The following is a 23478-nucleotide window of genomic DNA, read 5'->3' as shown; positions in this document are numbered from 1 at the left end:
ATTTCTGTCAGCAGGAACAAAGGAGTGAGAACAACCTGACAGTACAGTGAGGACAAAAAGGGACACAAAGGGAAATTATAAGTGGACTTTTTTGTATTTGTATTTATCTAAATTTGCTGCAAGTGAAAGCACCAACACAACTGCTCTCTCTGTGCTTCTTTTTCTCTGTTACACACATTAAAAAGATGAGTGCACACACAAGCATAAACACATACTGGCACAGACAGTCAAGCATGCATGTCTCTCTCACACACACACACACGCACACACACACACTCCCCCTTCGCCTCCTGCTTTATTAGTTGATGAGTCATAGCTCTGGGTCTTCTAAACTGGGACAATCTGCACACTCAACACACACACACAGCTTACACAATAGAGCGCCACAGACACACCTACATGCACACACAGAATACACATCCAAACAGACACACGTACAGGGGCGACTTGGCAGCAATCAACTTCACAGCCTGGGGACTCTGAAGCTGCCTGGTGTTGATAGGTTAGTGCTGTTTTTCTTTCACACATTCAAAAAAACTAAGTGTGTTAAATATCAGTGCCACCTGCTTCTCCCATGAAATAGGCTAATTAAGTTTATCCAGGGAAAGCCTGACTTATCTACCCTACCTAGCAGTGAGAGCAGACAGGTTATTGATTGTGCATATGGAATACGACTCAATATTAGGAGGTGGACCTAATATTTGGGCGTAAATGTCATGCAAAATAAATGTCCCCAGTGGCATCAATACAATCCAAATTTTGCCTCATTGATGCTTTTCCTCCAGAATTGATTTATTTATGATACTTTGAAGGCACTTTGAATTTATAATCTGTTTGTCTGTAAGAAAGCAAAGACCACAGCATGGCGGCTCAGCCAAGTTCTACTTCTGCTTGCCAAAGAAACTAAGCTCAAGACATTTGTTGGTGTAACTTTTATGCTTTTTGTTCAGGCTGCAACGGGCACTTTTGCACTTTGACGGCCCCAAGTGGCAGCAGGAGATAACTGTTCGAAGTTTTGGAAGTTGCAAGGACTTCATTACCGAGAAAATATGCATGTGATGTCAAGGAGATGCACACAAGTTTACTCTTCTTTGTGGCTCGGGGAGGAGATGGTGGAGAAGAAAAAAGCCTTTGGCAAACACATTGAGTCACTGTTAAGTTTGGTTTCTTGGTACACTTGCTCTCTGACTGCTGGTTGGGGGAAAAGTTTTGGATTTTCTCACTAAGTTTCGATCTGTTGAAGTGTATGTGAGGAGAAGTCCTTATGGCATATGAACTGCATAGTCTTGATCAAATAGATAAATACATCAAATTTACTGCATTCTAACCTAAAGTAGTGAGGAATATATAGATAAACGTTTTACATTAAGAATAATACATTGCACTTACAACAAGAGTACAGAACCACTCAGGCCATCAGACATACTCTGCCTGAGTGACAGCACTGGATCTGGATGATAATGGCTGCGGATGAATCTGTTCACCTATCATTACTTGCCTGAACATTATGAGTGTCAGAGAAGATGAAAAGTAAAAGTGATAGACAAGCAAACGGAGAAGTAGGGGAGAGACAGAATGAGCTTCCTGTTTGTTTGTACGACAATCCTCCTGTCTGTTTTTATGTATCTGTGTTGCCAGTCTGTGTGCGAGGAAGTAAATCTTCCTCAGTCATAAAAAAATAAATCAAATCTCCAAAGTGTGCCAGACAGAGTGCACAAAATGTTAACTGATCCTTGGTGAAGCTGCGTTTAGAGGAGCCAATCACGACTGGGAATTGGCAGCGTTGGTGAGTGTTGGAGCGACAAACTTGAGAGAACCATGTGGCTGTCACCACACCTTCACCAAGTGGGTTTAAATGCCAATTTTGTCTTAAAGGAGCTTAGGAAGTCATGTAAGTCCATGGGGTCGTCCAAGTATTCTTAACTATGTTTTAGGAAATAAATAGGCTAAATTCATCCAAGAGCCTCTTTTGTAAGATTTAACACTTTAGATCCATGTGATGGAAAATAGTTAGATCCACTCCAGCCCTGAAAACAGTGGTGGAAGAAGTATACAGATCCTTTAAGTACTAATACCACACTGTGAAACAACTCCACTACAATTAAATGCATTAATTACTTAGTAGTACAAAAGTACAAAAGTATCAGCATCAAAATGTACTGAGTATCAAAAGTAAGAGTACTCCTTATGCAGAACAGACCCGCTCAGATTGTTTTATATATTCTAAACATATTATTAAATTATTTGTATTGGTGCATTACGTAAGCAGCATTTTCATTTTGTAAAGGCTCATTTTAACTTAATATTCTCTTATGTGGTAGAACAATATCTACCTCTAAATGAAATGGACTAGAAGTACAAAGTTGACAAAAAATGGAAATACTAAAGTACAAGTATATCAATTTATGCTTAAGTACATTACTTGAGTAAATGTATATAATGTAGAAGCACAGGCCTCCACCAAGGCTGTGCCGTATCTTGCAACTAAAGTGAAAAATAATAAGTGTATCCACCCCATTATTTATATCCTTTCCTAAATTTAATAGGTTCTTCCCTGGCCCAGGCTCCCACCAAGTTTCTTTAAAATCAGACCAGTAGTTTTCTAGTGAACCTGCTGACAAACAGACAATGAAATGCCAAAGTTAAAATATGGTTGCCATTTTTAATCACCTTTTTTACTGAAAATTCTGTGTAGCTTGTGTTGATTTGATCATCGCTGTTGTCTGTAAAACAAATGCCTGTGTGCACAATGTAATGGCTACATGTATGTATCACTGATGCAACAAATATTAAAAATTAAATAACCTTTGGGTTGTGTGCTGTTTGTCCATGTTTTTTTTATATGTTGGCCAAGAATATCTCAAAATGTTGGTAGATGTCAAACTGGCCCGTGTTGCTGTCAAGCCTTACAAACCAACTAACAAACCAATCTAACACATTAGCTCGTTGAAGACAAAAAGAAGAACAATACAGAAAAATCTATTGTTGCCACCAGCTGATGGAACAAGGATCCTCCCAATGCACCAGTCATCTGAAAAACACTTTGTCTCATGTAGGTTGCTGTCATAACTAAAATCAATATCAATACTGCGTCACAGCATGGAAGGATGCTCTGTATCTTCTATCTGGCCTGTGTTTGGCAGGGAGAGTGAATAGTCTGGTGTGTGTTTGCTAAAGAAGAGCGTGAGGCTTCCATGTTACGGTTAGCCTGAGTCTCAGAGATTAAACCTGAGTGCTGCCAAGACAGCTGGCACGGTGGCTGTGGTTTCTCTCACTAGGAACCAGGGGGGAAAAATGAAATCTTTTTACAACAAAAGATTTTCTGGGCACTTTGGTTTCATTGTTGGGAACATTTTGGTCCCTTCCAAAAGCGATATGTTGAACTGTGAAGTAACTATTTTGAATTTCGTATTGGCAAGTACATCTTGTGACTCTCACCCAGAATGCTCAGGGAGGAACTGCTCACTCATAAGCTATGTCCCAACTGCACACTCGCACATGTGCTGATTGAATTCACAGTGGGAAAATGGCGAAGTTAGGTATACCTGCATACTAGTCCAGATAGCATGCTCAGTAAAATGCTCTATTTTATAATGGTGCTTTTCTCCCATTGCGCAACCTGCAACAAACATAATCAGACATATCAGAAACCCCAAACATACAAACCAGAAAAAGTAACAAATTACATATAATAACAATGTATCTACAATATAAGATGACTAAATGCCAAACAGTGCTATAGTATAGAATATATAACTGGGATACAGTGTTTATATGGTGAATGTGTAGGAATATATTTGTTAGCCTGCAGGGGACAGTAAACATTCACACAACACCTCAAAGTAATTATGTTTGGATTTTTTTGTATTTTTCTATAATGAAGGTGGCTTAGACTTTTCACATATCTATTTGTACAGTTGTGCAGCACAATTAGCACCTTGCTTTATCCAATTTGGAGAAATGCTCCCAACAAAGAAAGAGAAAAATCACAATAAGAAAATCTAATTTAATTTCAGAGGCTTGCTCAGACTGCCATTTCCTTTGGCACTACAGTTTCAACTGTAAAGTGTAGCTATTCCTACTTATGAGTGCAACTGTAATGTAACTCTGCAGGTGAGCATTCGGGTCAGATGTTCTGCACTTTATGGAAGAGACAACAAATACAATAAAATGACTGGAAACCTGAGGTCAAGAAAGAGGCTGTCTTACAGCCACACTTAAACTGATACTGATCTTTATTTTTTCGGTGGGCCTTTTTTCAAAGTGGCTTAAATAAGTTTTGCTGCTGCCCCCCACCACAGCAGTACACTTCTTAGCTTCAGTGCTTCTCTAAACATGAGGCGTGCAGACCACCATCTAGGTATTAGACTGACTATGGATAAGTAAATCATACAACAACACCTAAAAAAATTGGCACCATCCTTCTAAACCTGGCATCTCTCTCTTACCTCTGTAAATGAAATAAAAGGTAAGCTGAAGTAAAATGATTGATATAAACTTTAAAAGATATCTCCAAATGTATAATTTGATGTCAAAAAATGCAACATAATTCTTCAGCTAATACATGTCTCCTCCCTTAAGAAAAACTAGGATAAATTGCCAAATATCCATCCTTCATTTAGCATTACTTTCTCACTGCTATGATTCATCAGACAGAAAAAGCCGAGCTTTAAATAATAAGATTGGAGAAGAAATAATACCGGCAGTGTGGAAACATTGTCTTGCAGTCACAAGTTTTAATGACTGCCTTAATTCCTGACAGAACAAGAACACAATAAGTACTAATAACACTAATCAGTGCAAGAAATGTCATCATGTTGCATATCAGGAGGCTGTAAAAGAACAACTGTACTTTCTATTTTATTATATCTGTTCTAGTTTATTCTATTCTGGTCTGTGGAGAGGTCAGGACTTATCCGAGCGTGTCAAAATCCCTCCCACAGCTGAGGAGGAAATATTGTTTCTTTACCCAAGGTATAGAAGTAAGGTGTTGCCTGACTCATAACAGTTATGAGACAAATATCCACAACATTTCATCTGACACATTCTTATTCCCTGTAGCATCAACGCCCACGGACCAAACAGTGGAGCACAACTGTAGATACAATAGAGCAACACAAAGCAGAACGGTACTGTACAAATCTGACCATATCAGATTGCTTTAGCACACACAAATCCCCCGAGGTGACAGTGTGAGGTGGTAAAAGCTGCATAAGACCTTTGTGTGTGAGAGTGTGTGACGGACGCTGAATGTTAGCTTATGTTTCTGCTTGTTTGGGGAATATTGCATTCTGCCTGTATGTGCACGAATATCTGTGTGTGTGTGTGTATGATGACATCATAGATCTGTGCTCTCATGTGTTTTTATGTGTCACTTGGTAAAGTTTGCAGCCACTGTGATCCCCTCCTCCCCTACTGACTGTGATCCTGGCCCTCTAGCTTTCTGGCTAGACATCACAGGCAGCTCTATCTCTCTCTGTCTCAAACACACATACACACACAAACACACACACAATAACGCATACACAATCAGAAGTTGGCCCAAAAGACCAATGTGAGACCAAAGACAGTGCAGAGGGAGCATCGTCCAAACAAGGTCGCGCTCCGGGCGGAGAGGAGACGCTGTCATCTCTGTCCAACCTGGATGCACAGTCACAAAAACGCAGCCAGAAGGAAAGCAATATGGCCACCTGTTTGGCTGCAAACACAGCGAGGGCAATTAGTTCAACCAGGAAACACACATGTGCTGTCAAGGGAATGGTGCAGGGAGAGAAAAAGTTTGCAGGGTTTGCATTTTGGCTGTGGGTTTTGCTGTGGAACTTGGCTTGGTAAATTCTAAAAAAAAAAAAAAAAAAAAAGAAAGCTGCTCTGCCTTTTTTAGCATTCAGGAGAAAGGCTCAACAAAATCTAGGGATACAATAAGAAAAAAAAGGCATCAAACAACCTAAGAAATTCGAATGAAAAGATTATCCTCAGGTCACCAGAGCAAATTAATGTGTCCTCCGCCTGTTAACAGATGAAGTTTTTTTGAATAGTGGCTCACAAAAGAGCAAGGTGACACTGCAGCGTTGAGGTTAAACTGAGGGCTAATCTAATGGCTGTAAAAGTCGCTATGCTTAACTGCCACACTAAAAGGTGCGGTTAATTTTAAAGCAGGTGGCTCACGGGTGCCAAGCTGTCATACAGTGCTGAACGAGTCTTCCTGCTGTCGGTAATCCATATGCCGGTATTTGAATGGAGTCGGCTATCAGACGGGTGTATGGCTGCTACAGTGCAGGAGCTACTGATACATGACGGGGCTGCAGGGAGCAGAAGAAAATGGAAACGAGGCAGTGTGAGTGGAGGAGGAGAGCTTTCAATTTAAATGTTCAAGCTCAGATATGAAGTACACAGCTGTTGATAGAGCAGCAACAGCTGGATTAGAACTGCACAGACTGTACTACATGTGCTGTGGAGGCACTGCAGACATGAGTCAGAGAAAGGCCAGATAAAGCACAAATCCAATGAAAGCCCCAAATATGTGCAGCTTTAAAGTTACACTGTGCTGAAACAAAGCTAAAAGCAGCAGAGGAACAGTCAGAGCAAACGCCTGAAGGGGTTGTTGTACTGAAACAGAAGGTCCTACACGCACCCCGACTGCAGCTTTGACAGCCAGAATAACCAGTCCACATCTGTTAAATCTTAAACTGTGCTGAACTGTAACGCTCCGTGTGAAGAATGCAGTACCTCACCTCTGGAGTGTATGTATTTGCAGCTTTTGCCTATAAATATGTCCAAATCATCTTGCGCAAAGGTCCTAAAAACATGAACGTTCCAACCATGTTTATCTGATTTTCTTCCACACCTAGATGTCTTTCCAGCAGCATGCTGCGGTGCTTCATCAGCTGCTCCAACAATAGAGCCGGGCTGTCCAGCAGTATCCCCATGAATAACATTGTTATTGGGCGATTCTGCAGCACACAATGTTCAGTGTGGAGTGCAGACTTTTTTGTGTCCTGTCCAACAATAGGAAAGTTAGTTGAATTTTTTGAAAGCAGAAGCACAATGTTTCCCTAACCCTCCCTTACCTTCACTATACTGCTTTCATCAGTGGTGGATGAAGTATTCAGCTCTAATACTGCAGTGTAAAAATACTGCATTCAAAGGAATTACTCCAGTCAATGTACAAAAGTAATATTAGAATCAGAATACGACGTACAAAGTATCAACAGTAAAGGTACTAATCATGCAAACTAGATTCATATTTAACATTAATGAGTTATAATTATGAATGCATTAATCAGTTTAATGCTGCAGCTGGTAAAGGTGGAGCTTCTTTAAAATACTTTACATAATACAACATCATTTCTTAGTTGAGTAACATTTTGTGTTAATAATTGAAGTCTGCAAAGTACGTAAGGTGTTAAAAGTGCAATACTTTATAAAACTTTAAATATAAAATGTAAATACTCAAGTAAATTACCTCAAAATAGCACTTAAATACAATACTTGATACATAAACACTTAGTTAAATTCCATCACTGGCTGTTAATGAAAAATATGGCTCAAAAAACTAATTTTAAAACTACAATTTTGGCATTTAACATTTAAAAATGTCATCTGGGGATTTGCAGAATTGTTCAATATCAATGTTCTTTCTGGCATTATAATTTCTTTTGGAAAAAAGTTGCACTTTAGACGTTTCCTGAACAGCCTATCCCTCCTCAAACAGCTTTATAATCTATCGATCTGCACAATGATAGGAGCAAGGCAGAAGTTGTGTGACCTTCCTGCATGCAGGTGCAGTGCAGGAACACTTTATCCCTTACACCTAAAAACAGAACAACAAACCAGACTTTGTGTAAACTACGTGCCAAAGCCCAATTTATGATGAATGGGTCTACCCAGAGACGGGAAGTGCGGCTGGCACGGACAACAGGCAGTATATCTTAATACTCAAGTGCCTTGGCCGGTTCTTGATGCTATTTTCTGCTATGGAGAGCAAAAGCCTTCAGCCATTTTTCCTCTTAGTTCGCAGAGACAGGTACAAGGCTGCAGGTGGGCGCCGGCTGACAGGAAGCAGAGCGGGGGAACGGTCAATGTGGGATGATAGCTTGACTTTAGAGGTCAATCACAATCCAAAATGTGAACATGATATCAGCCCCGCGGCCACGCTCTGATGGAATTCTTCAAAGTAAACTTATAGCCTCTTTCAGTCCAACCGGCCAATCGGCTCTCAGACTGTCCTCCTCGTTACCGTGCTTATGTAAAACACTAATGGGAGCAGTCCTTTGCCAAGAATCCCTTCCAATCATCACCAGCAACCCCCTCCCTGTAATATGACAGTCACGATTTATGCCTCCACGCTGCAGGGCATATTAACCATTTGGGACAGTGCACTGTCTTGTATCCACTTTCATCTGTAATAACTCAAGGTAGGACACCACCATATTTCATCCCCTCTGTGCATCTTAAATGATCTCGCTCACTTTTTTTCCCTTGCTCCGACTCTTTTCACCCAAACTCCCCCTACCTTAATTTCTCTCTCATTCTCTTCCCTCCTCGCTCTTCATCTTTATCTCACTCTGTCTTCCCCTCCCCGCAGGCCCTCGACTCATCTGGAGACTTGCCAGGAATACAGATAAGATCACTCGCAGATGTACAATAACTTGAGGGGAATAAATATGGCCTAATTGAGAGAAATGATGTAATATTGATCCTAGGGCCTCTGAACCTTTGGCATCGATGGAGCATTCTGCCGAGCCTGTGACATTTAGAGGGATGGCTGGTGTGTTTGTGAGACTGAGTGTGTGTGATATTGGAGGTAGGTGTTACTGAGGCTGCACTGTGTGAGACTTTCTTTCTCCTTTGTGGAACTAAAATGTGTCTCGTGGTTTGATCAGAACTTCTCAGCGAGTGTGAGCTGGAGGACGACGTCTTCCCTGCCTGCGGATCGTACCAAATATAACACCGAGCTGCCGTGTTGTGTCGAGTGTAGCTTTGAAGATGCGTTTAATTTCAAACTTGGGTGGGAAAATATCAGTGTGTGCCATAAAGACTGGCGAGTGCTTTTAACACTCGAGTCTGGTTCCAGGCTGCCGATGGGGTTAAAGTGAAAACAAACACAAGAGGCCTCGTCTTCAAATAGTGTCAATTCTGCACACATCCAAGCCAAGCTGAGTGGGTTTTAGGTTCAAATGCTTTATGTTTTCATTTCAAAGTTAGCTTTATTGTAGCATTATGCAAATTAGGCAAAAATATTTCTAATCCTTGTCCTTAGCTTCAGACTAAAATTTGACTGAAAGCTTAATGTGCTTTCTCACATTGTACACATTGTGTTGAATACATTATGAGCAGTGGTGGAATATAACAAAGTACTGTACTTGCACTTGAGTATTTTCACATATGTAACCTTACACTTCTACTTCACTGCCTTTAAGGAGTACGTATTGTACTCTTTACTTCACTACATTTAGCTGTCAGCTTTAGTTAGTTTTTGGGTCGAGATTTAACATAAAAACATGATTATTTTAAAATGATTATGCATGTTTATAAATTAAACCACATAAAAGTGCATTAAGTACTTAAAATGAGCCCTAATTTGATGATAGTAATATGCTGCTTACAGAAATACACCAATAATAATTATAATAATAATGATAATAATATTAGATATTTGGATTATATATACAACAATCTGAGTGGGTACTTTTACTTTTAATACTTAAATAAAAGTACAAAAGTATCAGCATCATCATCAGGATCTGCATTATTCCTCCACCACTGAATATGAGACACATTGTAAATGTTGCTATATCAATAAACAGGCGTCATGTATGGAACAAACATTGATGATTTCTGTGTTACAAGTGAGAAAAACAAGCGAATCAATAAACCCTTGAGTGATAATCATGTGCTCCTGACCCTTCGATGTTCACACCACTCTTGGTATTTACCTTGAACATGAGTTATCGCACGTGTCCACCTGTCTGTGGCACGGTGAACCTGCTCCGTCGTCAGTAGGTCATCCAACACATCAATATCAATCGTTAAATATTGAAAATGACATCTGAATCGATGTGACGAGATCCCAAACAGTACACTATTAGAAGATCAAATCCATACAGCGACAGGAACAAATCTGTTCTGGGATAATGGGATGATCGACATTCACGGATTGATAAAGTCAAGTAAAGGTTATACATTTCAAGACCATCTGTTGGACTAGGTTCCAACCACAGTCTAATAGTGAGGTGGAAGCTGACATTTTGTCTGCTGTCTAAGTGCGGTTCATCATTTCTGCAGAGGAAGGATGTGAATTCTTTTAGTCTTAATGTGAAGGTTTCAATATCAGCTTCGAGCAAATGGAAGTCTCACTGCAACCTGACCTGCACCAGAATACACCTACACTGATGAACAAACCTCATCATTACCAAACCACTGCAAATTCTAATTTGATGCGTCTGCGAGTCAATTCAGGATAATGATGGTTTTGTTCTCAGGTGCCCTCTCTCCGTACTGTATCATTAAACAATGGAACTCCTTCCAATGACTGACTGAAGACCGATTTCTAGTTTACACTGTTATTACTCACCAACCAACAAATGAGGAAGCTCAACCTCCGAGAGGAGTGCAGATTGTCAGATAGTTATAGAGAGGCTGTGGAGAACAAAGGGATTCCCACAATGAGGCGTTCTGAGAGGAAGTGATACAGACGCTCAAACTATGTAATTAAAAGAATGCCTTTTGTACTCCTCGGCAGTGGTTTGAAGTTAATATGTTGGATCTTCTGCTACTACTAAGATGACATAAAATTACTAATATATTTGTAATATTACCCCTTATATCTGTAGTCTGTTCTCATAAGCTCAAATTATTATGAGCAAGCAAGGTAAGCTGCTAAAAGTGGAGCTTCTTTAAAATGCTTTACATAATACAACCATTTATTAATAGAGTTACATTTTGTGTTAATAATCTAAGTCTGCAAAGTAAGTAAGGCGAAATTAGTGCAATACTTGCCTCCAAAAAGAAGTAAAGTAGACATATAAAGTAACACTAAAATTCTCAAGTGAATTACTTAAAAATTGTACTTGAGATATATATATATATATATATATATATATATATATAGGCTACACTTTACAAATTCCATTGAAATCACTCATTTCAAAACTACAATATTGGCATTAATATAAAAAAATGTCATTGACAATTATCTAGGGATTTTGTACGATTGTTCAACGTCAGTGTTCTTTCTGGCATAATAATTTCTTTTGGAAAACGTTTTGAGACAGTTTTACTTTAGGTATCTAAATTCACATCTACAGAAACTGCAAATAACTCTGGCCTTAACAACAGACCCATCTGGCAGGGCTGTGGCTTCACATGTTTTGCGTGATAACGTAACACAATCTGCATAAATGAGTCTTGAGTATTGTGTTTACTTTGACACCTTTTCAACAAATATAAAATTCTAGATACTTAATGCAAATAATGATACGTATTTAGTGCAAAAAGCATCGTTGTAGACGGGGGTTTTTTTCCACACAGGGAGAAATTTATTCTCATGTATGAAGAGATAATTGTCCCTGGACCGCAGCCTAAATGGAGCAGAAAGTTGTGTTTGGAGGTAGCGCTGTATCAGTGACCACTGACCCTTTCCAATGTTCACAATTAGTTGCTGTGCTGCTGCCCACCTTTAACTGAAAACAACAAATTCCCCTCAAGGGTCCCAAAAGGCATTGTGGGAAACAAAGCAAATTATGAACAGAGTCGCAACAGGACAAGAAAACAAGGCTGTTTGGGGAAAAGCTAACGCACAAAAAGAATCAATTCAATTACACAAACATAAATTAATTTGTGATGCACTGAATATTACAGATTGATGTTGCATAACGGTATGATAGAAAGGTGGATGGCTTGGAGTTTAAAAGTGTATTTGGGAGGAATTTAGCAAAGTGGCTCAGACACCATCACCTTGTTTTCTCTCTCTGCAATTTCACAAAACTCGCTGTTGTGTCGTAATGTCAAGTGTCAGGGGATGAAGTGAGATTTCTTGAGGAAGGAGGCAGTTGAAAGGGCTTGAAGTTTTAACAGCCAATCAAGATCACAGGGGAAACTTGCTGGATATTCCCAGAATGAACATCACAAACAGTGCGCCGCAGTGGTTGTAAATTCAATCTAACACGAAATAAAATGTCGGGGATAGGTAGGCAAGTGAGGCTGCAAGTGACACGCCAGCCCTGCGTAGAAAAGCATTTCAACAAATCAAACCTGGCAGCAGAATAAAGGCTAAAGAAGCAGGTTTGTGTCTGGAGGTTCACTCCCTGGTTGTGTTCAAGAACATAGAAGTGGCACAAACATGTTCATGCATTAAGGAAATAAATCATCCTGTTGTCAAAGAGTTTAAAAAACGCACATTAGCACTCTACCAGAAACAGACTTGCACTGCAGTTAGTCAGCTCGGCTTGACTGCAGACAATTATTCTGCATCTGCACAAGACAGAGTGAAAGTGGTATGCATTGAACTGTCAGACTGAATTACAGACCCAAACTGTAACCGATCTGTCCCACAGAGAAAGTAGTGGAAAGACATGCCCGCTGAGGGCTCACAAGAGCATTTATACAACATGTTTTAATCAAGCATTTTAATCAATTATAACTGAGGATCCATTAGGAGATAAAATAGGTAAAGGGCCACGAACGATGTGTGCTGATTAATTGGGGCCCCCCATTTACAGATCCCTGTGTTCATCCCTCGAGTTCCATAACAAGAGCCGGAAAGTGTCTCTCCATGTTCGCCTTTCCTCTCACTTTCTCCCTCTCACCTGCCTAATTAGCTGTCAGCCAAAGCCATTTATGCTTCTATATTTCATGGAAGAATGAATATTAAAATTCCGCCAAAACTGCCACAACCCTGAAAGGATGCGTTGCGTTTGACTGGGCGCTGCGTGGATGACAAGAGCACGCTAGCCCAACACTGAGAGGAAGTGATTGGGGCTTGTACAGCCAGGGAATCAAATAGGCGTTCATATATTATGTACACAGAGGTGCTGACTCTGTGTGGAATATCAATGTGTGTGGAGGTGAAGGAGGAGCAGAAAAAAACACAGTTTCTGCTAATCCTCTTCCACTGCTTATGAATGTTGTCATTAAGTGTCATTCGGTCAGTTATGTCACTTTAAATGCAAAGTTGACATTGTTTGAGATGGCTGAAACTACCACAGCAAAGACAAAAAGTGGGAAAACTCCTCCCAATAGTGTTTAAGTACACCTTGACCAACATATTTATAAATCAGTGTTATAATCCTTTTAACTACTTCCTTATTTTGCACATATATATGATCACAAATGTTAAAATAAACTATTTTTGTTTATTTTTTTGCCCAAAAGTACGAAATGCACATATATGTGAATATGTTTGGCCCTCTGTTTGAGGAAGTAATCCTTTGTTCTTGTCGAAAACATCCCAATTAATGTCAACTTTGCTCTAAAAAGGGACATAATTGACCAAATGTCACTTAATGACAACATTCAGAAACATGCATAAAGCCTCCTGCTGTGTCCGTCTTATGCAAACCCCTTCAAATAAAGTGTTACCTACAGTTCAAAAATTATCTCAATCAATTCCAAAACAAGAAAAGCAGCACATTTCTTTTCTTTAGACCATTATTTCCTGTTCTCCCAGCTATCAGGTAATGGGTTTTGAAAATCACCATCATTCACTATCAAACACTCAATCAGATGAAAAAAGCCAGAGAGGCTTTTATCCATCATCAATTTAAAGCTACAATGATTTGCACCTATTTTCTGATTGCCACCTTTTACCTCCGCGAGCCAGTTGTGTTCATCGCCCATGACAAATTTACTTCAAAGGAAGCCTCCATCATGACCCATTTTCCCTTCCACCAACAGCTGAGCTCTCACCCAATAAGGCACAAAGCGGGAATTTTCCCATGAGCCCCTGTGCATCAAAAGCCGGCAAGGCAATTGAAAGACTGCCGTTCTGCAGCAGCCACATGAGGCCGAATCGGAGGCAATCATTTGAAGTAATGCTAACATCATAAATTTGAAGGTAATGCAAAGGGTGATTATGTGTGGTTTCTCAGAAGGACCACTTCAATTCATTACTGACTCATTACAGCTGAACAAACACAAGCAGCACCCATGTTGCATAAGATAACCAAGATAGATGTGATCAGTGTAATTACAATGAAGAGGCACTCCATAGGACAGGAGGAGAAAAAACAGCAGCTTACAAACCCACTCAATGACTTTGTGTTGCAAGCACAAATGTCCAATGACTCATCTGCTTTTTTCTACTGAAAACTCAAGGTCCATTCACAAAAGGCCACGGACCTCATTGGAACCTGTGCTGATTACTTTGGTTGCTTTATATCAGATCTGTGCTCAAGCAACAATTAAACCCATGCAAAGGTACTGGGGATGTCTCAATTACACAATACATTAAAATTCTAGCAACTGGTATTAAATCATAAAAGGTAAAACCATAAATTGTCTGTTAAGAGCTGTGAGTATTAAAATAACAGTAGGGGAGCAAATAAAACACTGGGGGGGTATAATAATGTCTGTATAATGGCTCATATGGTAAATCCAGCATAATATATACAGCATTCCTACAGAAATTATTTCCTCCACAACAGCACAGTCATACCAACCAATCTGCTAAATCTTGAGCAAAAATTGGAACATGAATATGGTTTTATTTGAAACTTCAGCAAAAAACCCCAACTAAAAACCAACTTTGATGATGTCATGAACTGTTATTGTTATTGTAGATGATAATCTATCGGACATGACTCACAGAACAAGAACAACATTTTTGCAATGGTACGCACATGGAAGTAAACCTGATTCTATTAAAATATCCTCAATAAATTAGGCCTCGATTAAATTACTGTGTTGCAAAATGCTTTGCAATTAGTTGAGAAAAATGCTGTGCAGAAAATTTGTTTCATCTGGTGTTCTGCAGAAATTAGAGCAAATGTTACATATTATATTTTTTAAATACAGCTGGGAAAGGAGGCCTTATTAAACAAAATTTACGTGAAATATTTGTGCAGAAAGTGTTGAGCAGCTTAACAGTAACAAGAATATGTCAAAAGCAGAAGCAATTTAAATGAATTAGTGCTTATTTCTTCCAAAGAGGGAAACTAGAAGGAGCAGAGTGGAGGGTATGACATGACATCATTTCACAATAATCAACACTTATTTTTTTAGTATGACAGATAGATCTAGAGGAGTTTGTATCAACAGCAAACACCATCTACAACAAATCAACAATTTTACATAACTAACACAGTATAACTACAAACAAGGGAAATTAAAAATAGAGGCCTTCGAGTTTCCATTTGCACCATTCGACCCCATTGTTTTCACTGTATACACACAGCGAGGATAGAAGTGACATATTGTTGAAGACAAAGCCACAGTTAAGTAGAACGGGACCTAGTTTGAGGGAACTGGCTTTCATCAACTAGAAATTTGAAGCAATGCCATTGTGACGAGCAGACATATGCCACAAGTATGACACCAGGCGTTCCATCGGCGGACAGAAAATAAGCTATCAGTGTGGGGAATGAAACATGTCTCCTTACCTATTGCCATTTCTATGACGCTCATTTGGCTCTCCGAGGGGAAAAGGATTTTTGGCGGCTTGTCTGTCAGGGGAGCTGTGAAAAGACAAACAGAGAGAGAAAAGGAAGAGCACATTAAATTCCACATCTTTCTTCCCCGTGGACAGTGGGAGTATGATTTATTCATTAAAGACCACAATAAAGGCTCCATTAAAACGGGAACAAATATATGGAAATAATATTTAAAGAGTGGATGGAGAAAAAAATGGATGAATTACTATGACTCAGAATTACCCATTCAAAGCTTTAAACATCAATGCACATGCTTTCAAAGAAGCAGCTGCTTCAGTGCTCTATTCGTAAAAATGAGTGTGTCAGTGATGATATGGCTCTGACATGGAGTGCAATACAAACTGTGCTGTATATACAGCAGCTGTGTAACTAGTCAACCATCTCTGAATCTACAGTATACCCTAAGGTAAAAATCCTTCACAGCTGCAGTGGGCATGGGAAGGTTAAGAGCTGCTGCAGGAGATGCAGTATTTTCAGCTGTGTACGTCTAATATGACTGAGTTTCTTGAAATGCCGAACTTACTGTACCTTTTAAAATAAGGAGAGTAATTAACAAACAGGACTTTCCATCGTCAAACTGTCAGCATGTTCTAAGAGTGTATCACAGCTACATGGGAACATTCTTCGTCCCAATGCCCTTCGTAAAATACACCAAGTCCAATTAGACAGCTGCGGAGTAACAAAAGACGTGCACTTAGAGGCTCCTCATTATAATGATTCCCTAATTGGTTCTAGTCTTCAAAGTGGCATCAGAGAGGTTTTCTATCCGTGCATGCTTGGAAATACTCGGAGGGATGAGGCTTGTTTCAGTACAAATGACTTGTGGTTTGACTGGAGCGGCGATCGCTGAGCTGAACCTGCTAAAAAACGTGTCAGCGTTGGAACGGAGAAAGGTTTTCAAAGTTCACACTGAACCAGTTGCTCCATACTCCAGCTCTCTGGTGATATAACTCACCACGGCAGACGCTTTTAGCTACAGTAGTATGTTTGAATAAAGCCTTCTGGCTAATTTTCTCTTTTCCGAGTGCTCCGTTTTAATATTCAGTTATTCTTCATGAGCATTGCAAGCTCCATTTGGCCTCCATGTTTGTGCAATACATGTCAGCTGAGATCTTAATGATGCAACTGTAAGACCCTTAAGATTCACTTCTGCACCGAGTTGGATTCTGGAGGCTGGATTCGGTCTTAACAAGGTCAGCAAAAATATGTAAAAAGCTAAGAATTTTGCTCTAACTCCTTCAAACTTAACTGCATTTGTTTAAAAGAATAGCTGAATTCGATAAATCAATCTTTGTAAGACTACATGCAGATTTACATTTTCACAAGTCTCCAAACTTAAAGACAAAAGCATGCCATCCAAAGCATCCCTTATATGGTTAGGACTTGGTCAAAGAAACAATGTGAAGGTTTTATTGGAAACATGCTGAGGTTGCAAATTGCAACCAAATAAAATCCCTCCACTCACACTTTCCTTTCCAAGAATGGAGGAGAACCTGCAGGTAACAATATAACATGAAAAGTCCTCTCTAGAACCAGTATTTGGTTTCTCCAAACATGGCAGTTTTAATGCAACCAAAGACCGTTTAACCATGGATTTTCCATGGGAGGAAAAGAGGTGGAGCTTGGGTGGAGCTGAGTGGGCTGAATGAAGCCTGGTTGCAAATAATATCCCCCAAAATATGCAGAACTTTTAGCTTTCATATAATTTAAATTGAGCATTTTAACATGGACGCCAATGGGGATTGACTCCAGCCTCAAGTGGCCATTTGAGAAGCTGCAGCCTTTGGTACTTGTACATTGCTTTCATTTTCTAAAACCTGTAGATCACTGATTGATGCAACATGGTGCACTTTGTAGAATTCACTCTGTATTTTGATAATTTGAAGGGCTCTGTCAAGAAATAAAAACATTGTAGTTTCTGGTGATTATATGTGAATGAAAACATTATTGTGAATATTGTATTCCAGTTCTATGAATAGATCCCCCCACATCAGACACACAATCCATCCACCATTACCTCTAACAGGTTTTGTGTCTCAGCAAAATGATTTCTGTCAGGTCAGACTAAACTGTCTATTTCAGACCCCTGAACAAAAGTCTTTCAGCCAGCGAAGAAGCCAAAACGACTTGATTGGCTTGATTTACTTTTAAACACGATGCAATCAGCAGAAGACGGTGAAAGTTGTAGCTTAGCAGAAAAACAAGCCTCATCTTAGAGAAACAGCGCAGTTAATGTTCGAAGTCTGCAGACTTTTCAAGCAGACATGCTTGATGAGCAAATCAACTCAAAATGTCAAACGCCATCAGGGAAATATTTACAAACACAGGGGGCCGTGACAGCGTGGATATTTTGCCTTCAGTTTTAGTTTGCGTTGACATACTTTTTGTTTTAAAGCCACTTTGCAATATTTTCTTTCCTACAGCCGTATCCACTCACTCATGCAAATAAAATAACTTTTCTGACGTTATGTCAGTTCAGTTGGCAGATAAAACAATAATGTGGTCTTTAATAACGGAACATGCAAAAGGAGTGGGCTGAATGCAGGAAAAAAAAATCACATGTGAGCTCATTAATTACAAATTCAAAAAAAGAACCATAGCAGATTATGCCTTCTCTGTGCCTGGCGTGTTTCAGTGCTGTGTAAAGAAATCTCATTACCTTAATTACCTTTTTCTTGATGAAATATGCTTAAATTATTTTGTTTCATTATGACTTAAAAAGAAAAGCGAGTTTTCCACTCTGGTGGTTTGTCTTCCACGAGATAATGCTGAATTTGAAGAGAGAAAATGGTGCACGGGCCGGGATGTGGCTGCATGTATTTATAGTAACATGAAAAGAGAACTCAGCTGGGGATACAAACATCAAACATGGAGCCACAGCTCATTGCTTAGACTGTTAAAGTGAATTTGAAAGTCGTACATTATATATTTGCATTAATGATAAAACAAGAGGAACACAGATAATTGGAATAATTGTGATAATACAACTGCAGTGCTGTCATATTTATGTCAATAAATGCCTTTTTTCCCTGAACTGTTGGAGCTTTCATTGGAAAAGTGTTATGTATTAAAGTGAAACACTCCAAGCGACTGCCTCCAGTAGCTCCTGGAGGTAGGAAAGTATGATCGGTTTGAAGTTACACAATCAGCTGCCAGGATGTTCAAAACAGGAAGGCGGAAAACGCACTGCAGGTTGAAAATAACCTGAAAGCTTTAACGCTGCTCCTGACGACTATACCCAGAAATGTAGTCATGCGCTATTAATGCAACACCAAACCTACTGATACTTACACTATATGTAAGTAAACAGGAAAACAATTTGAGAAATCGAAGGTGAAGACACAAATATCATATTTAGCAACTTGACAGAAATCTGAGGAAACATTTTGTCCAGTATATTATAGTGTGGAGGGAATCTTTAACTTACTTCAAATTATTTTTGCTGCTTCTAAAGTCAATATATAGAGTTAGAACTTAGGCCTAAGGCCGGATCTACACTATTACATTCTCATTGGAAAAACAACAATCTGTTGTACTTGAAGCAATGAGTATTGAACCAACAACTAGTTTAGTACAAGAAGCAACTATAGCTGTGTTTCCATTAAAGTCAAATACAATTTTAAAGCAAAATTTTGAAATGTTGCATTAAAGAAAATGTGAATTAGGCGTTTCCATCAACTGGTTTAGAGCAAATAAACAAAGCTGCATAAACGTACTCTGGTGAGAAGATGGCAGTGTAATGTATTGCTGTAGGCTAATCCATCAGTAAACAGTAGAAGAGAGAAATCTTCAGGAGTTTAATTCAATTGGGCAACAAATAATTGTTCTTTCATGTCAGAGGAAACAGCTGATCAGTGTTGTGAGTTAAACGTTCTCTATGTTAGAACTTATTTCAAAAAGTGAGACAAAAACTAACTTGAGCAAGCGTAAAAACTTTCCAAAAAAAGTTTCCATCAATTTTTTTCATGCAAACCTTCAAAATGCATATTAATTGATGGAAACACAATTTGTGCCTTAACAGGAAACCCATGAGTACGTGTACTTGTTTTGAAGCAAAGATCTATTGTACTTGAAGCAAAAAGTATTTAAGTATTTTAGTAGATTAAAAGCCAGAGAGGTAACTCTGTCTGAACAGAAAACCCGGGACAAGACCTTTGGTCAACGTAAAAGCCCCACAAAGTAACATCCTAACAGGAAGTTAAGGATGTGGCTGTATTGTAAAATTCCAGCACACAGTCATAATTTCTGCTGAAATTTTCTAGTTTAATACTTTTTAGTACAGATTTATGACTAGAAGAACTTGACACACAGTGCTGAGCTGCATCTGAAATTAATCTTCAGCTTTCAGATGGTGAACACCACTTTACTGTTGACCTGCTGTCTCCCAAGTTCTCTATAAAAAGGAGGCGGGATCTTCAAGAATGTAGATGCTCTCTCTCATTCAAATGTGAGGTCTCATTTTGATATGCAGGCTGCATTGGGCCAGATGAAGATGAAATCACAATTCTGGAATGTGATCAAACTTCTGGCACATCTTTCAAAACGCTCATTTTGAAGCTAAAGGTAACAAAGTAGGAGACGGCTGTTTAACTCCAGCAGAAATACTGCCTTTCATCCGAATGAAGGGCACGCTGCTGATATGCTGTTTGTCGGTGGGATCCCACCGCGCTGGAAGGCACGCACAGACGCACACAAATTTGAGATGCATTAGTGAAGCTGGCTGGTCTTCATCTACAAAACCACAATTCTGTGGTGGGTTATTATGAGTGGGAGTGGGCAGGCTTTTTGCTGAGGGGCGAGAAACACATCCAGTCTGACCTGCATTCCCCACACACAAACAGGATAAGCACATTACACACACACATTCCTGCACACATAAAGATTGAAAAGCCTGACGTCGGTATCAGCTGGGGAGAAAATCTTTAAAGTGTCCCTCACAGGCGCTGTGATCTGCTCTCGCTGTGATCACATGATGATGGATGGGGGGATGGAGTAATGAAATAGAAAAAAAAGACCTTGTTCTCTCCCATTAACTCTCCCATAGCCTTCTCTCCCTCCCCGATCTGTCTGTCGCTCGCTGTATGTCTTTGTCACTCTGTCCGTCTGTTTGTCGCTCTCAGGGGTGAGAGAGAGGGAAGATGAAAAAGGAGGGAGAGGAGGAGGGAGAGGGCTGTGGTCCTCTGTTCACACCTCATTAAAGACCACTTCAGCAGACATAGATTAAGAGGAGAAGTGTGTGAGTGTTTGCGAGTTTAACGTCGTTAAAGGAAAGATGCAATGTCGGTTCCACATGAGAAAATAAATGAAACCACTTTCAGAGGTAAACCTTGTTAGTCATACACATGCAAAAGAAAAAATATATATTCTGCAAGTAACAAATTCAACCTCTGTGATGTTTCTGATTCACTCATTATCAAGGATGCAAAATACAAAAATTAAGATTTTCTTGCCCCAATCATAATCAGTGACTTGAAAAGGATGACAGACTAATAAAACACTAATGTGGCAAAAATATTTTAGCATGTCATGGTAACATTGTGAAATTCACTCATAAGAAAGCGGTGATGATTAGCACTCATTAGCACTAAACACAAAGTGCAGCCGGGGCTGATAGGACTGCCATTAGTTTAGCAGGCATTTGATAATTAACTAAAGTATCGGACAAAAATGAAAATTGGACCCGATGACAGCCTGAATGAAAAGTCACTAACGTGATAACAACTGTGATTTGTCGAGGTGTTTTACTCCAAAGTCATTGGGATTTATTTATTAAAACAACAAACAGTTATTTCCAATATTTCCATTCATGGAGCTGTGCTTCAATTCACAGCAGAGGACACAATTGGACAAATGGAAATTATAACAGAAGTATTCACGCCATTTCCACATAAAGAGAAGCTTAATTCAGATGATAATGTGGAAAAAATGCGTCTTTGTATGTTCATGATTGTCCCTATTCGTCCAACATCCCAGCACGATTCAGGAAAATGTTTATACTGAAGAAATAATTTGACTATCAAAACAAAGAGAGGGCTTTTTCTTTTATATAAATGTATATATTAATGAGCTTAACTGACTTAATTACATTGTCATCTCTGTAAAAGAAGCCAACAGCTGGCCTTACTTCAAACAAAGTATGGCCATTAAATATGTCGCTTTTCAGAAATAGATTTTTTCATATCAGCGTGCCAACCACCCCAGCTGGGGCCTGATATATTAGGAGATATGTCATTTAAGTGCCATCTGAAAGACAATGCAAGACTCGAGGACTTGAATGTGTTGGATAAGCTGGCAAGAATGTCTTCAGACTGGACTTGAGCCGTAGGCGGCTCCTGAGAACTGGGAAGGAGAGGAAATTTGTCAGCGGCTGTCAGGGGCTGTTAAAGTTTGGAAAAAGTCGCTGGCTTCCTCGGGGCAGAGGGGATAAATGGATCCAATTCCAGATAACCAGCAGACTGAACTCAATAAGTCACTTTGTCAAATATAGTTTCTGCTGGTAAATAATATTACCCATATTGATCATCAAAAGGAGGTTAAATGACTATGAAAAGTCTGCAAGAGTCCAAACTTGAGTGAATTAAATGCCAGCAGATATTGCTCGTTACGAGATTCTGCTCTGCTGTTTTTGGAAGCATACTGTATTTTTGAGGGGCTGTCATCAAGTACTTACAAGGTTTTATTGTGCACTTTTCTCTTTCATGACTAAATATACAGGTCAATAGAGTGGAAAAATGCCATAGTAAATTCTTAATGTGACCTCAGCTAAAGGAAAAGTGCTTTCATTACCACACAACAGAACCGCTGCAATTTTCCTTCAGCAAAACACATTTCACAAACGGCAGCGACTGCACAAAACAGTTCAGTGTTCATGAAAACAATAACGCTGCTGTTGCCTGTGATGGGACTGTCTGTGTGGGAGTCAAATTTTATACTTCTGGCAAAAATAACTGTTATTTTAGCGGGAGGACCTTGTGGCTGTTGCCCCGAAACATCTGCCTGAGGCAAGCGGGTGAAATGGAGCAGAGTCGGGCTGAGTGCAGCCTCTGATGATCGCTCTGATGAAGGGGATGGCGTTTAACTACCACAAGAGGAAATGGGGGAGCTATAAAGGACATTCTGTATTAAAGACCTGGATTTTATTTTTTTTCAGAAGCTCTATTATTCAGCAATTTCAGGTTTCTGTGGAGGAAATCATTTCCCCCTCTGACTGCTGTAAGGGCAGCACTGCAGGTGGAGCAGCAGCACGTTGCAGCAACTCTCAATAGAAAGAGTATGAGTTGACTCAACATGTGGGCGTATTATTGTAATTTGACAATTTCCTCCCAGGTCTATTGGGCTGGCTGAATTCTCCAGTAGCTGGACCCCCATGCTTGTGTTCGCCTGAACATTTCCAGTGTTACAGTTCACCAGTAACGGCTATTAACCATTTTCTTCACCTTTTTTTGAAAATTACTGATACTTGAAAACAACCAAAACAGCAATTGGCCTTTCAATAGAAGGTGTTTTAGCTCTCGGATAAGCTTACATGACCTTAAAGGCTGTGTATGACTCTGAGTAACCTGAAGGAGAGAGCTGCTCAATCAGCAAGGCCTTTTTCCAATTGTTTCTATTCTGCAGCATTTCAAAAATATTGAAAGAAATTCTGATAATGGACGCATATTTGAATGGATGATGAACATATGGAACAGATGGATTGATACTAAATCGATGGCTGGATAGAAGAAACTTGCAGTGAACTTGAAGTGAACTTTCTTTTTGCAGAAATTTGAATATATATTTTTCGTTGTTGCACATTATTATCATATGGCAGCATACCTATAAGTATGCCCCT

General features: G+C 39.5%; 1 protein-coding gene across 1 annotated transcript in view; it reads right to left on the bottom strand.

Moving 5' to 3' along the window:
* The window catches only part of LOC131962613 (interleukin-1 receptor accessory protein-like 1), a 298116-nt gene that overhangs the window by 89456 nt on the left and 185182 nt on the right, over nt 1–23478 (bottom strand). The window contains 1 exon segment of the mRNA XM_059327558.1: nt 15597–15671. Within this exon segment, the coding sequence (XP_059183541.1) occupies nt 15597–15671 (75 nt within the window).

This window comes from Centropristis striata, chromosome 24, assembly GCF_030273125.1.
Source record: "Centropristis striata isolate RG_2023a ecotype Rhode Island chromosome 24, C.striata_1.0, whole genome shotgun sequence".
Classification (NCBI taxonomy): domain Eukaryota; kingdom Metazoa; phylum Chordata; class Actinopteri; order Perciformes; family Serranidae; genus Centropristis; species Centropristis striata.
This window is presented reverse-complemented; position numbering and strand designations above follow the sequence as displayed.